General features: G+C 36.6%; 1 protein-coding gene across 9 annotated transcripts in view; it reads right to left on the reverse strand.

Moving 5' to 3' along the window:
• The window catches only part of CHUK (component of inhibitor of nuclear factor kappa B kinase complex), a 43,419-nt gene that overhangs the window by 21,213 nt on the left and 8,013 nt on the right, over nucleotides 1-14,193 (reverse strand). For all 9 annotated transcript variants that reach the window (XR_006299830.1, XM_043597243.1, XM_043597245.1 and 6 more), the window contains 9 exons: nucleotides 12,655-12,769; nucleotides 11,932-12,001; nucleotides 10,428-10,516; nucleotides 8,911-9,000; nucleotides 8,632-8,756; nucleotides 8,334-8,441; nucleotides 7,629-7,764; nucleotides 3,329-3,523; nucleotides 2,260-2,362 (listed from right to left, as the gene is read on the reverse strand). Coding sequence is in view for 8 of the 9 variants with exons in the window: in XM_043597243.1 (XP_043453178.1) it covers nucleotides 2,260-2,362; nucleotides 3,329-3,523; nucleotides 7,629-7,764; nucleotides 8,334-8,441; nucleotides 8,632-8,756; nucleotides 8,911-9,000; nucleotides 10,428-10,516; nucleotides 11,932-12,001; nucleotides 12,655-12,769 (1,031 nt within the window). In the remaining variant the exon portion in view is untranslated. The remainder of the gene's footprint in view (nucleotides 1-2,259; nucleotides 2,363-3,328; nucleotides 3,524-7,628; nucleotides 7,765-8,333; nucleotides 8,442-8,631; nucleotides 8,757-8,910; nucleotides 9,001-10,427; nucleotides 10,517-11,931; nucleotides 12,002-12,654; nucleotides 12,770-14,193) is intronic.

Genomic DNA, 14,193 nt, shown 5'->3' on the forward strand with positions numbered 1-14,193 from the left:
ATGAGTAAGACATAATCATAAAATTTGCAATTATTCTTTTATCTGTCTTTTTTCTTGCTCCTCTCCAGTCGGAAATACTTTTTTTCTTCATTAATCCAAATTCGTTATTTCTTTCAAGTTCTAAATCAAGTCCCAAATCCTCTATAATCTGCTATGGTCTTTGCTGCCTCTAAATAATAAATTTCATCTCCTGGACTACCAACCCAGCTTCAGGAAAACAGATACAGTAAACAGCAGTTTAATAAGATATGTTCTCTTCACTGCCAGATTTACAAAATTATTTATTGAGGGTTATCTCTTGCCCTTGGTAAAGGAAATGCTAGTTTCTAACACCATGGCAGATATGTGCTAAGTTCAATGAAATTCCATTTTAACATTATGAAATTCTCCAAGATTGACAGAGATTCATCTTATACTTTAAGGTGGCAATTACATTCTGTTATTCTTTTCCAATGAAAACATTCAGAGAAAGGATACTACACTATGGTTTATATTGAAAAACCGTATTATCTGAAGCAGACTTAAAAAATAATAATAAAGCTATGTACCTGGAAAAATCTCTGTCTCCCCTAATAATTGATAGTCTGAATTAACCTTTCTTCTATTCCATATGCCCATAATTACTCCTGAGATTCCTACAACAGACAAAAACCCCAAACCAAAAAAAAATATATATATATACATAACCCAAACACTTTAAAGAAAAAGTCTAGGGGAGGGGAGCCTTTTCACACACAAAAAAATCATATACATACTTTAAAAAATAAAGTCTAGGGGTGCCTGGGTGGCTCAGTCAGTTAAGCATCTGACTCTTGGTTTCGGCTCAGTTTATGATCTCAGTTTGTGAGTTCAAGCCCTGTGTTGGGCTTTGCGCTATCTGCTTGGGATTCTCTCTCTCCCCCTCCCCTGCTTGGGTTCTCTCTCTCTCTGAATAAATAAACTTTAAAAACTATATTAAAAAAATAAAGTCTAAAAATTGACACTCCAGTAGCAAGAAGCACACCTAGTGTCCAAATCTTGGTTTCTAACACTCTTCTCCGATTAAAGGAACCAGGGGTCCTTAGAGAAATGGCTGATCCTAGGACTGGGGCAAGAAACATACAAGATGGACCTGGAACATCTCTTGCTGCCAGAAAGGAAGTGCTAATAACTAACTAAGTAAATAAATAAATAAAACAAGGAAAAGTCTGAGAAACTGTCACAGCCCAGAGGAGCCAACTAAATGTAATATGGTACCCTGGATCAGATCCTGGAACAGAAAAAGGACGCCACATCAAAACTAAGGAAATAGGAATAAAGTATGGCCTTAATTAAGAATTGGTTGGTTCTTTACTTGTAACAAATGTACCATACAATATAAGATGTTAACAAATGAGGAAACTATATGTGTTGGGAAGGTGAATAACATAAGAACTCTGTACTATCTGTAAATCTAAATTTACAGATTCACTATCTGTAATGTAAATTTAGATTTACTATCTATAAATAGTAAATAGTTTTTATAAAAAGCTACAAAAAGGTAACACAGATGAAAGATTACAGAATTTTAGCCCCATGCCAGTTGTGTTCTTGATTTTACAATACTGTGCTTGATTTTAGTTTTGGGTATACAGAAATTGATCACTTCTTCCAAAGAAAAGAGTAATTCTTACAGGATAAATGAAAACATTTGAACATTAAGCAGTATTCATACAATAAAATGAAATATTTGAATATGTTTAAATAATGAAGAAGCAACTAGAAAGTAGGCTTAATTAATAGTGGAGATTCATTCTTCTGTGACAGCCCTAACCCACAGAAAGTAAGTCTTCTTCCAAATGAGGGTTTTAGAGTGATTTGACATCTACCATTTCACCTTCCAAACTATATAAATTCATTTTTAACCACACTTAAAAACCTGAAGTATGGGGGCACCTGGGTGGCGCAGTCGGTTAAGCGTCCGACTTCAGCCAGGTCACGATCTTGCGGTCCGTGAATTCGAGCCCCGCGTTGGGCTCTGGGCTGATGGCTCAGAGCCTGGAGCCTGTTTCCGATTCTGTGTCTCCCTCTCTCTCTGCCCCTCCCCCGTTCATGCTCTGTCTCTCTCTGTCCCAAAAATAAATAAACGTTGAAAAAAAAAAAAATTAAAAAAAAAAAAAAACCTGAAGTATGAAGTACAGAACAGAAACACCAAAAGACCACTTCTACTAACCATATTGAGTCAAAATAATATTATTTCATGTTTAAACCTCACTCAGTAAATGGGCTATACATACTTACCAATGTAATTTACACAGTCAGATAAACTTCTGGAAGCAAATGGTCCTTCATATACAGTCTTACTTTTATCAAACAAATATACCATATAGCTATCACAGCCTCTCTGAAAAAGAAACAATTAAAAAAAAAATCCTTGAAAATCCTAGGTTCTCTAAGTACTTAAACATCACATTTCCTAATGTGAAATGCAAATGATTAAGGTCAATGTTTACTAGCATACCTTTTACAAATTTAAGATCTAGACTACTATTTAAGAAAAATGACTGTAGTATGGGCTAAGATGAAAAAGAATCACCAAACCCAAAAGTACAAAAGTAAAGTCTAACAACATATATCCACACAATGAATACTAGTCAGTAATCAAAAGGAATGAAGTTCTGATACATGCTAGGACATGGATGAACGTCCAAAACATGATGCTAAGTGAAAGAAGTCAGACACAAGAGACTACAGACTGTATGATTTCGTTTATATGAAATGTTCAGAAAAGGCAAATTACAGAGATAGAAAGTAAATTAGCAGTTGCCTGATGTGAACAGAATGGAGATTAAGAGTTAGTGGACATGAAGAATATCATTGGGACGTAAATGTTTTGAAGCTGATTTATAGTAATGGCTGCACAATTACGTACATTTACTAAAAAAAAAAAATGTACACATGAAATGGGTAAATTACATGAAATACAGAATTTGCCTCAATAAAGTACAACGACAAAAAACAATAAAAGAGTCACGAGCACAATATTTTACCATCCATCTATCCTCTGGCAGGATCTATGAGACTGCTGGTCTAATTTCAAGGTTCTAGGCTTCAAGTACAAAAGAGGGAAAAAAGAGGGGGGGAGAGAACTGGCACCAAAGAGAAAGTCATACAAAGTTCAAAACACATCTTGTTCACCTTGCAAAGCAATAAGAGTAATGAGCAGGATAAAACTAAAGTAAGAATTATAAGGTGTGTACCATCACCTCCCCCAGGGGGATTCCAAGTATGCATCAGAAAAATGCAGGGCATTCAATCCCTCTATGCTAACAGACTTCTTATACTTCTAGGTATATTAGAATTCTCTTACAACTCCATCTAGAACGCATTGAGAGGCTGGTTTCCGAGGATCCAGAGAAATTCCCGTCTCCGAAAGAAGCTCTTGAGAACCAGTACTTATTCCAGTTTCGCGCTCAATACGAGACTGCAGTGAGTGAAGACTTTCATCAGGTGGTAACAGAAAAGAAATTATCTTTGCAGAAGTCATATTTAGGATGTGTACTATCTGTATAAATAAGAAAAACAATGATTATTGATCATTTACTACATAAAAGATTCAGTGCTAGATACTAAAGGGAATATGAGCAAAAGGTATTATCTTTGCACTTAACAAGGCTTAATCATTTTCCAAAGTGAGATCTCCTTCAATAATTACAAAATAATATTCTGAAAAATGAAGAGTAGAGTTTACTTTTCTGTAACAGATGTTAGTTCCAAAGAATAAAGCTTAGAAACTATAGGCATGTACAGAATCTAGAAATAAAAGCCCTAATTTAGAAAGGCAATATTTATTTATTCTCAGAAACCGATTATAGATCTGGAAGGAAATACTCCCATTTATGAAGTCCCTAATAGATGCCGACCACAGAGTTAAGTGTTTTCACATGACATCCGGTTGATTAGATCTTCTAATTTCCATTTAGGCAAAGAGAGAAACCAGAGCCCTGAGAAGTCTTTTGAAGACAACATGATTTTAAATTCTCTTCCTTCTGCTATCCTTAGATAAGCCATACAAAGTTAATACGTATGTTTCTCCAGTGCCTTACATTGACTCCACAGGATAATGGCCAAATAGAAGATATTAAGAAACACTAAGAAAACTAAAATACAAGTCAAATGCTATATGTACCAAAATAATGTAAAGTATTGTACAGATTCCAAAGGAGTTTGCTTGGTGTGAGGAAAGGGATGCTTTCTAAAGGAGGCAATTATGAGCTATACTTTGGAAAGGATAGAAAATTAGAACAAGAAAAGATTGAAAGAAGAAAGGTTCTTCTAGGTAGAAAACAAGGTAGGCAGAGGGGTAGAAAGAGATGACCAAAACCAAAGAATATAAACAACCCAGTTCAAACGTACCTAAAATGATGCCCCTTATAATAGGAGATAAGGCTACAAGGAGACCAAGGCAGATTTTCAACATCAATGTAAGGGTTTGGACTTTATTCAATAAGCAAAGAGGAACTATGGAAGGCTTTCTAAATTGAGAATCTGACAAGCTCAGAATTGTTAAAACATCCAAAGGATAAATCTGACAAAATAATTGGATATGTAATTGGAAGAGAAGGAACAGTCAGACAAGCCACCCCACCTAGGCAACTAAAAACGTGATAGTACAAGAGGCATAGGAAAAGCTATAGGAGATTTAATGGAGCAAATGTGTTCAGTTTTTAATAAATTAAGTCTTGAGTGCCAGTGGGACCACCAAGGATAGTTATACAGCAGTGATTAAACACTACAGAAAAGTCACAACTGAGGAAATAAATTTGGAAGTGATCCATATTCAGTTTATAGTTAAAGTTATACAACTAAAGAAATTACTAAAGAAAAGGAAGAAAAAGTAATATGGAAAAAGAAAAAAATTAGGAGAGAGAGACACTTAGGGTATAGTTACACTTAGGGGCATAAAAGAGGAGGCAAAGAAGGAATAATTAAATACTTCTGTTTTACCATTACCTTCAGTGGCAAGTTTGGTATATTTTTTTCAACTTTCCTATATATTTAGAATTTTTCATAATATATAGTTAGAAAACCATGCAATCAGACTCTCCGAATTTTTTAAAAGAAAGAAGTATTCCAGTAACTGTTTTGATTTCTTTTCTTTTTTTAAGTGAAAACCAAACACACATCATTCCTTCTTTGAACAATGTAACACCTTAGAAAATGTTTTACAATAGCAAACTATTTTTGCAGTACATGCTTCTGTGTTCATGGTATTCCCCTGCCTATCTTTCCCCCTGTTAATTCTCCTTTTACTTATCTTTTTTTTTTTCTTTTGAGAGAGAATGCACAAGGTGGGTAAGGGGCAGAGGGTGAGAGAGAGAATCTCAAGCAGGCTCCATGCCCAGCATGGAGCCCAATGTGGGGCTTGATCCCACGACCCCAGGATCATGACCTATGCTGAAATCAAGAGCCAGTGTTCAACTGACTGAGCCATCCAGGCACCCCAATTAACCCTTACTTATCTTTCAAAATTCAGTCCTATTATCATGTCTAGGAAGTATCTCTGAATTAATTAATAGTATCCTACACATACCTTATCCTGTACAACCTCACAATAGTGAGCCTTTGAATAAGATATTACTGTACCTGGGCTATAAATAAAATACAATAAATAAATATTTGCCCAGATTCACAGATAGGTAAATAGTGGTTCTACAAACTGAAGTCCACAGACCAGAAGACATACAAAGAGGACTCTTGCCCTATGCTCTGTAACAAGCAGATGCTCGCTCACAGACTCCACGGAGTGGAAATGATGCTATGATTACCATGACAAATCTGAAAAAATCTGGGATAAAAGATAAAAATTTTCAGGGGCAACAAAGAACTAAAAGGTGTTATCAAATCCTGCTGGGCTAACACACTGAGGAATGATTCACTCCTTGGCACAATAAAAGAAAGCCAAATCAAGAAGGCAGGTAACTTTTCAGTGTTAGCCAAGAATGACATCGACAGAGCCCCAAGTTCCTATTTAATAAAGTATGCCAAGATTATAGTAAAACCTTACACATTATAATTTCTCATTTCAATTTTTCAAAAAATAAAATTTAGCCCCATGCCCAACTGGCCTCCTTCCACCTGCAGGACGGCCTTGATCGCTCACAGCCAAGCCCTCACCACAGATTCTGCCCCTTCATGTTTCCAATTTTAGAAACCCTATCTACTACTACTCAATCAAATAGCTATGGAAAGACTGCATATGAGAATCGTTTCTGGGTATACAGCATAATAGAGCCTCTCATTCCTATCAATGAATATTTACTGAGAACCTGGTACATGCCCTGCTTTGTACAGAACACTGGGGTAGAGTGGTAGTAGGGTGAGCAAGTGTTAATAAAAGTAGTAAGAACCATCCCAGCATTAAAGAAGAAGATAACCTATATGAAGAGACATGAGTGGAAGATGGGAAACAATTAGAAAATATAGTAAATATGATTATATGACAAACTATGTGACAGAGATCAATCAGAGAAAAGGAGAGTCGAATATGTGCCAGTGTAGCTGAGGAGATACAGAGACAGAGATCATTCTGGGCAGAGGACAGCATCTATCAGAGCACAAAAATGGATAATGTGCTTCATGGCACAAGGAGCAGTGACAAGTGAAGTAAAGGGTAAGAGAAGCAGGTCTGGGGCAAGCACTTGGTTGGATGGAATTGCATGAGCAAAGCTCCAAAAGCCAGGGAGATCAGTTTAGACTTGACTTGGCAGGCAAGAAGAATAAATATGTTGGATTCTTAGACAGGAGAATAAAAAAGCATTTTCAGAAGATGAGATGGGAAGTTCATGCTGCATGGATTGTAGGATGGGGAGGAGGTATAGAGGCATGAAAGCCAGACAGGACATTTCCTCACCAAACCAAATCCCCTAACATTATACCTAAATGAACGAGATCCAATGGCACCAATATGAGGAAGGGGAAAATCCAAAAGATGTTTTTTAAGAGTAATCAACAAAGACCACTTAGAAGTAAAACTAAGGGGTGCCTGGGTGGCTCAGTCAGTTAAGCGTGTGACTTTGGCTCAGGTCATGATCTCACGGTTTGGGAGTTCAAGCCCTGCGTCAGCTGTGCTGACAGCTCAAAGCCTGGAGACTGTTTCAGATTCTGTGTCTCCATCGCTCTCTGCCCCTCCCCCACTTGTGCTCTGTCTCTAAGTCTCTGTCAAAAATAAATAAATTAAAAAAAAAAAAAAAAAAAAAGAAGTAAAACTGAGAAGGGGCGCCTGGGTGGTTCAGTCGGTTAAACGTCCGACTCTTGATTTCAGCTCAGGTCATGATCTCACAGTTCCTGAGTTTGACCTCCATGTTGGGCTCTGTACTGGCAACATGCAGCCTGCTTGGGATTCTCTCTTTCCCTCTCTCTCTGTCCCTCCCCCGCTCATGTTCTCTTGCTCTTTCTCTCTCTAAAATAAATAAATAAACATTTTTTTAAAAAAAGAAGTAAAACTGAGAAGGCTTACTAAAGAAATAAAAGCAGATCAGCTCTAAGAATATCATTTTCTTTTCAAATAAGCATCAGGAAAAGATTACCAAAATATATTTATGCTTATTTCCAGATAAATTTGTTAACTTCAATGCAAGTCTTATGAAGTAGACCACATTCAAACTAACCTTCAAATTCAGAATGTGATCCATTAATAGAAAACATCTTGGCTGCTTCAAAGTGAGATCAACAGGTCCTCCTCTTTGCTGAGGATCCCAATTCAGCATCAACTGAAGCCAGTTTTCCATGGGCTCTACTATTAAACTAGAAAGTGTACAAAAAATAGGGTGAAAATCTTTATGTTCCAATTTTCCTTTAGTATTCTAAAAAAAGTAATTTTATAGGTTTCCCATGTCCTTTCTCGTGACTCATCTGTGCCATTTTGTATCTTACTTTCAAGTAATTCATGAAATGACAAACTTTTTTTTCCATAAAAAACAACCCCAAACCTACATATGTAAGTACTAGCAACTTCACTAGATGAGCCCAGTTCAATTGTCCAAGGAGCCCATTTACTTCAGTATCCCAAAAGTCTTCTTAAAGTAGGAGTTCTTGTTTCCACTAGACCTGTGCCGTCCAATATGGTAGCCTCTAGTCACAAGTGGCTATTTGCACTTATACTTAATTAAAATGAAATAAAATTTAAAATTAAGTTCTTCTATCACACTACAACCTTTCAAGTGCTCTATAGCCTCATTTGGCTATCACGGATATAAAACTTTCATCATCACAGAAAGTTCTACTGCACAATACTACTTGAAACAGACAACTCTACCGTTCCTTTAAAACCCAAAGAACCAAGAGGTGAACTTCCTCAACTACAATATACTTACCTACAAAGGCTATTTGGTTGAGGTAAATGGCTACTAAACCGAACTTCTCCTGTCATCTCTTCACATGCAAATATACACTTTGGATCCTTCTTCTTAATCTTCTCATGCCTATAATACAAGTTACCTCATTGACAACCTGATTCTCACAAACATTCTAAGATTTTTTGCCATGTAGTTTTATTCAATTATGTATTTAAAAGGTAATTACACCATATAAAGAGGGATGGAAGGAAAAAAAGCATGTAACTTAAAATTTCCATTCCCATTAAGCACACCAAAGTTCTCTCCCATTTCTTACCAGGTAAATGGCTGCAGATGATGCAAAAAGGGCCTATATCCAGCAATACATTCAAACACCATGGTCCCAAAGCTCCAATAATCAACAGTAGCTGTATAAGGCTTGTTCTCAAAGAGCTCTGGGGCCTTAAAAAGGAAAAAAAAAAAAAAAAAAAAAGCTTTAAGTGTCAATACTATAAGAGAAAAGCTACTTTATTTTTGACCTACTATATTCATGACCTTCAGAAATAAGAACATGAGTCCTGTACACTTAAATTCAAAGAAACAATACATGTCTCACCAGATATTGCAGTGTTCCCACAAAAGACGTACACAGACTTCCTTGATCAACATCTTTGGCATATCCCAGATCAATTATTTTATGCATAATCTGCAATATAATAAGTATTAAATGACTGAGAAATTTGAAAGGGAAAGGCAACAGTGTCCTTATAAGGCTCTGGAGAGGGTGGTGAGAAAGAGCTTGGGCTCTGGAATATGACAAACATATTTCAAGCCTGAGCTCCACCACTTATGTGATCTTGATCAAGTTACTTAACTTCTCTCATTGTATTTAGTTTCCCAAATAATGGTATTACTAACAATCCTTACTTCACCAGAATTGTTATTAGGATTCAATGAAATAATAAAAAAAAGAAGAATTTAACACAGTGCCTGATACATGGTAAAAATTAAGTATAGACTGGCTATTAATTTTTATTTTGGTATATTCAAAATAAACTTGATCCATTAACCCACAAGGCAAAGGTAAGGATGACTTCCAAACTTGAAAAAGCATCATACCACTGAATGAGTAAAGACCTATCTAACTTCCAGAATATCCTGAAGTCTTTAGATACAAAGAAAGCAGAAATGGTTGGTTGCCAAGCATACACGAAAGGCTCCTAAAAGAAGAAGCACCAGTAAGATTTCATCACCTCCAACTGACCACCACGTATCATTCACTAAAGACCACACAATCCAATTCAAGGTTCAGACTCTTGGCTTTACATCTTTATTAGTATGGAACCTGGGTGCTAGCTGCAAAAAAACTATTCAAATTATTCTGATAAATACAAGTATTCCAGAAGTCAATTCACAATTTCTGGGTCTTCTCATGATGACCCATTTAAGAATCTGAAAAATCATGGGGCGCCTGGGTGGCGCAGTCGGTTAAGCGTCCGACTTCAGCCAGGTCACGATCTCGTGGTCCGTGAGTTCGAGCCCCGCGTCGGGCTCTGGGCTGATGGCTCAGAGCCTGGAGCCTGTTTCCGATTCTGTGTCTCCCTCTCTCTCTGCCCCTCCCCCGTTCATGCTCTGTCTCTCTCTGTCCCAAAAATAAATAAACGTTGAAAAAAAAAAAAAAAAAAAAAAAAGAATCTGAAAAATCAAGGTTTTGAATTTTACTTAAATATAGAACTTAGGACTTTGGGGGGAGGAGAATGAATTTATTCTTTCTTAAGTAAGAAATGCAGTTAAGTAAACATATTTTTCCCCCTTAAAGTAAATCTAGGATGTATGTGTGGGTGCTGGATGTTCTATATAAGGGATTAACAAATTATTTTTACTCACTATCTATTATCTCTACTAGATACTCTGTTAGAAAACAGAAGTGAGCAAGATAGGTGTTCTGTCTCTAATGAAGCCCCTGTGTTAGCAGAGGAGACAAACAACTAAACACAAAACCACAGTTCAGTGTTGTAAGGGCTGGGATAGAAAAAGTATAAAATGCTGTGGAAGGGCACAAACTTCAAACACTAATTACACCAAGGAGACTGTATTCAAATGGCATGTAATATTTCTTCAGGTTTCACCTACCTTTCCACCAACATCCTGAAGAACTATGTTTTCAGGTTTTAGATCACGATGTATGATTTTGTTTTCATGCAAATATCGGATCCCAGACCCTAAATAAAATTTAAAATGTATTTTGAGGTAACAGAAACACTGAATTAAAAATAAATTCATCTCAGGGAGCCTGGGTGGCTCAGTCGGTTAAGTGTCCAACTCTTGATTTCAGTCAAGTCATGATCTCACAGTCATGAGATGGAGCCCCACCTTGGGCTCCATGTTGGGTGTGGAGCCTGCTTAAGATTCTCTCTCCCCCTCTCTCTCCGTCTGCCTCTTCCCTACTCACAAGCTCTCTCTCTCTCTCTCTCTCTCTCTCTCTCTCTCAATAAATAAATAAATAAATAAATAAATAATTAGATAAATAAACTCACATTTTGTACAGATCTGCTCTGACAATCAAACTTTTTGAAGTTTTTTTTTTTTTTCTTTTTATTTAAGTAATCTCTACATCCAACATAGGGCTCAAATTCATGACTCTGAGCCAGCCAGGCACCCATCTGATGCTCAAATTTACACAGACCATCATAACTATATGATTAATGATATTATAGCAGTTAAGATTCTCTCCGCAGAAAATCCAAGAACATTAAACAATACTGCAGAATTATATATATGCTCCTTTATGAGAATGAACATTAAAAAATGGAACAAGGAGGGGTGCCTGGGTGGCGCAGTCGGTTAAGCGTCCGACTTCAGCCAGGTCACGATCTCGCGTTCCGTGAGTCCGAGCCCCGCGTCAGTCTCTGGGCTGATGGCTCGGAGCCTGGAGCCTGTTTCCAATTCTGTGTCTCCCTCTCTCTCTGCCCCTCCCCCGTTCATGCTCTGTCTCTCTCTGTCCCAAAAATAAATAAAAGCGTGGAAAAAAAAAAATTAAAAAAAAAAAAATGGAACAAGGAATTGAGAAAATCCTTACTGATCAATTGAGAAAATCCCTCTAGTTTTCCTTCCCACCTAAATCACCCTCTTCAACTACACTTGGTCTCCATGACCTAGGAAAAGAGGCAAAATCAAAATATACAGGGAAACATATCCTTGGCTTCTGAGCTTATTCCATGGGCCTAAGTGCAGATAATTTTAGGGATTTTTCAGGAGTAATTCTGATTAAAAAGAAATTTCATCCTAAGAGTTGACTTGAAAACCTATGACCATGAGATGCAATGCCACTGGTAAATAAAATTACTATGTTAAGCACACAGGAAAGGAGAGTAAAATTGAATAAGGTCATTTCACACTATTTTTTTTATCTGTAATTGGAACATCTATTGGTCAAAAATGGACTCCTAGCAAAAAACAAAAAATTAAATATCCTAGTTTTAGTATCAGCAACAACAGTTAAATTTTTCTAATTTCTTATAGATTGTAAAAATGTAGGCTTTGTGCAGTACATCAAAGATTCTCCTTAATTCTCAATATGTAGAAACTTTTATAAACCAAATTAAATTATGATGGTATTTTCAAACTGATTACATACCTATATCACTCAATAAAGAAAGTATCTGGCTTTCTTTAAGCCCACAGCAATTTTCTGGTTTGTTGAGTAGCTGAAGAAAAAAAAAAGAAGTCTAAAAATGTATAATGTCAATATAGCTTGTCAGTAGTAGCAATACATTAATCACTATACTTTAATAGAATATTCAAATAAGAAGTTATAATTAAGAAAATATAAGAGGGGGAAAACTACCAAAACCATACTGAGGACTTTATGTTAAGACTTACATAAATAAAGATAAAGGAGGAAAGTCTCTGAAACTGAAAAAGGCTGGAGAAAACCTCACATACATAAAAGTAGCCATAGGGCATATTTAATATGAGATAAGGAAGATTTGCAATAGAAAAAACAACTTGTTTGTTTGTTTGTTTGTTTGTTTTTGAAAACAACTTCTTTATAAACACCTTAGACACTGGTATTTTGGTCTAACACCATCAATCCAGTCCCATCCTGCAAACACCACCACCTACAAAAAGACACAAACGTTCCCAGTAAAGGGCCATTCAGTAAATACTTTAGGCTTTACAGGCCACACGGTCTCTGTCACAACTGCTCAACTCTGATGGTATAGTAAGAAAGCAGCCATAAGTACAGGTAACAGACCACAGTTTACTGACCTTATTCTAGATTATCATATTAAATATGATTCAAACATTGCTAAGGTTCATGATTTACTAACTCATCATCTTAAAACATCCACACTACCTTCCGGAGATCTCCGCCAGAACAGTATTCCATTGCTAGAAGAGGAACATCATTAATTAAAAAATTCAACTCCTCAGGTACATCACAGGCCTTTACAACGTTGGCATGGTTCAACCTAACAAGGAGAAAATATTATAATTAAAAAATTTTTTCCAATGAAAAGGGATTGGATTTGAAATGGTAGTTAATTGGGGGGCAGTGAGGGGAAGAAAGGCTGGCATTATTTATAATAAATAATGCCATTACCCACTTTACATATATTAACTCATTTACTTATCAAAATAATCCTACTATAGGTAGATTTATTAATAGTCTCATCACACAGGAGAAAACTGAAGCACAAACTGGCTAAGTGATATAGGATCACACAGAAAGGAGGTGGTCAAGTAAGGATTCGAATCTGGTAGTATGGCTCCAAAGCCTGTATCATACTGGTTCTCTCATAATCACTTACAATGTCACGCTGGGGTGGTATATTAAAATTATGGCATGTTTCCTTCTAGTTTCAATCTGTACATAAACACATTTTAAAATAAATGTTAAATCTCACTATATACTGTTTTCTAACACCTTTTTTTTAACTTAACAATATATCATCCCAGGTATTATCAGCATCATCAGCATCATTAGCATCATCAGCATGCAATGGATCTCAAAACTGGAATACATTACCAGCTCCTAGGGACCTAGGGAAACAGACTCTCCATGTGTAGAGCCTGAGAATTTATATTGTTAGCAAAGTTTCCTGGTCATTCTGCCAGACAGCCAAGTTTGAGTGCCATTTAAGTGAACTGAGAAAAGACACTGGAGTCAGAAAGTACTTATTTCAAATCTAGACTTCATTAGCTACCAGTTGTATGACTCTATGAGCTTCAACCTCCTCATCTGTAAAATCAGGATAATACCTAAACACACAGGGTATCTGTGACAAATGGAAGGATTATTTGTAAAGCACTTAACACACTACTTGTGCAGGTTTTAAAACATGCCCACTTCTTCCTTTAAGAGCTTAATTCTTCTCCTTCCCTTGAGTGTAGGCTGTATGTACTTGGTGACTCATTTCTAACAAACAGAATGTTGTAGAAAAGATATTACTTCTGAGGAAAGATCATAAAAGATGTCTGCTTTCACCTTGCTCTCTCTCTCAGATCACTCACTTTGGGGAAAACTAGCTGCCATGTCATGAAAATATCCAAGCTTCACTACACAGAGCCCATATGATGAGCAACTGATACCTCTAGTCAACAGCCGTATAAATTAGCTTGGAAGTGGATACTCCAGCCCCACTCAAGCCTTTGGATGACTGCAGCTCCAGTCAACATTGTGGGATTTTTCAGGAGGGATGTTCTGAGAACCACTAAGCTAAGTCACTCACAAATTCCTAAACCACAGAAACTGTGAGACACTAAATGTTTGTCTTTTTTTTTTTTTAATTTATTTAAGTAATCTCTACACCCGATGCGGGGCTTGAACTCATGACCCCAATATCACGAGTCACATGCTCTTCCAATGGAGCCAGTCAGGCACCCCTAAATGTCT

Source organism: Prionailurus bengalensis, chromosome D2, assembly GCF_016509475.1.
Source record: "Prionailurus bengalensis isolate Pbe53 chromosome D2, Fcat_Pben_1.1_paternal_pri, whole genome shotgun sequence".
Taxonomy (NCBI): Eukaryota; Metazoa; Chordata; class Mammalia; order Carnivora; family Felidae; genus Prionailurus; species Prionailurus bengalensis.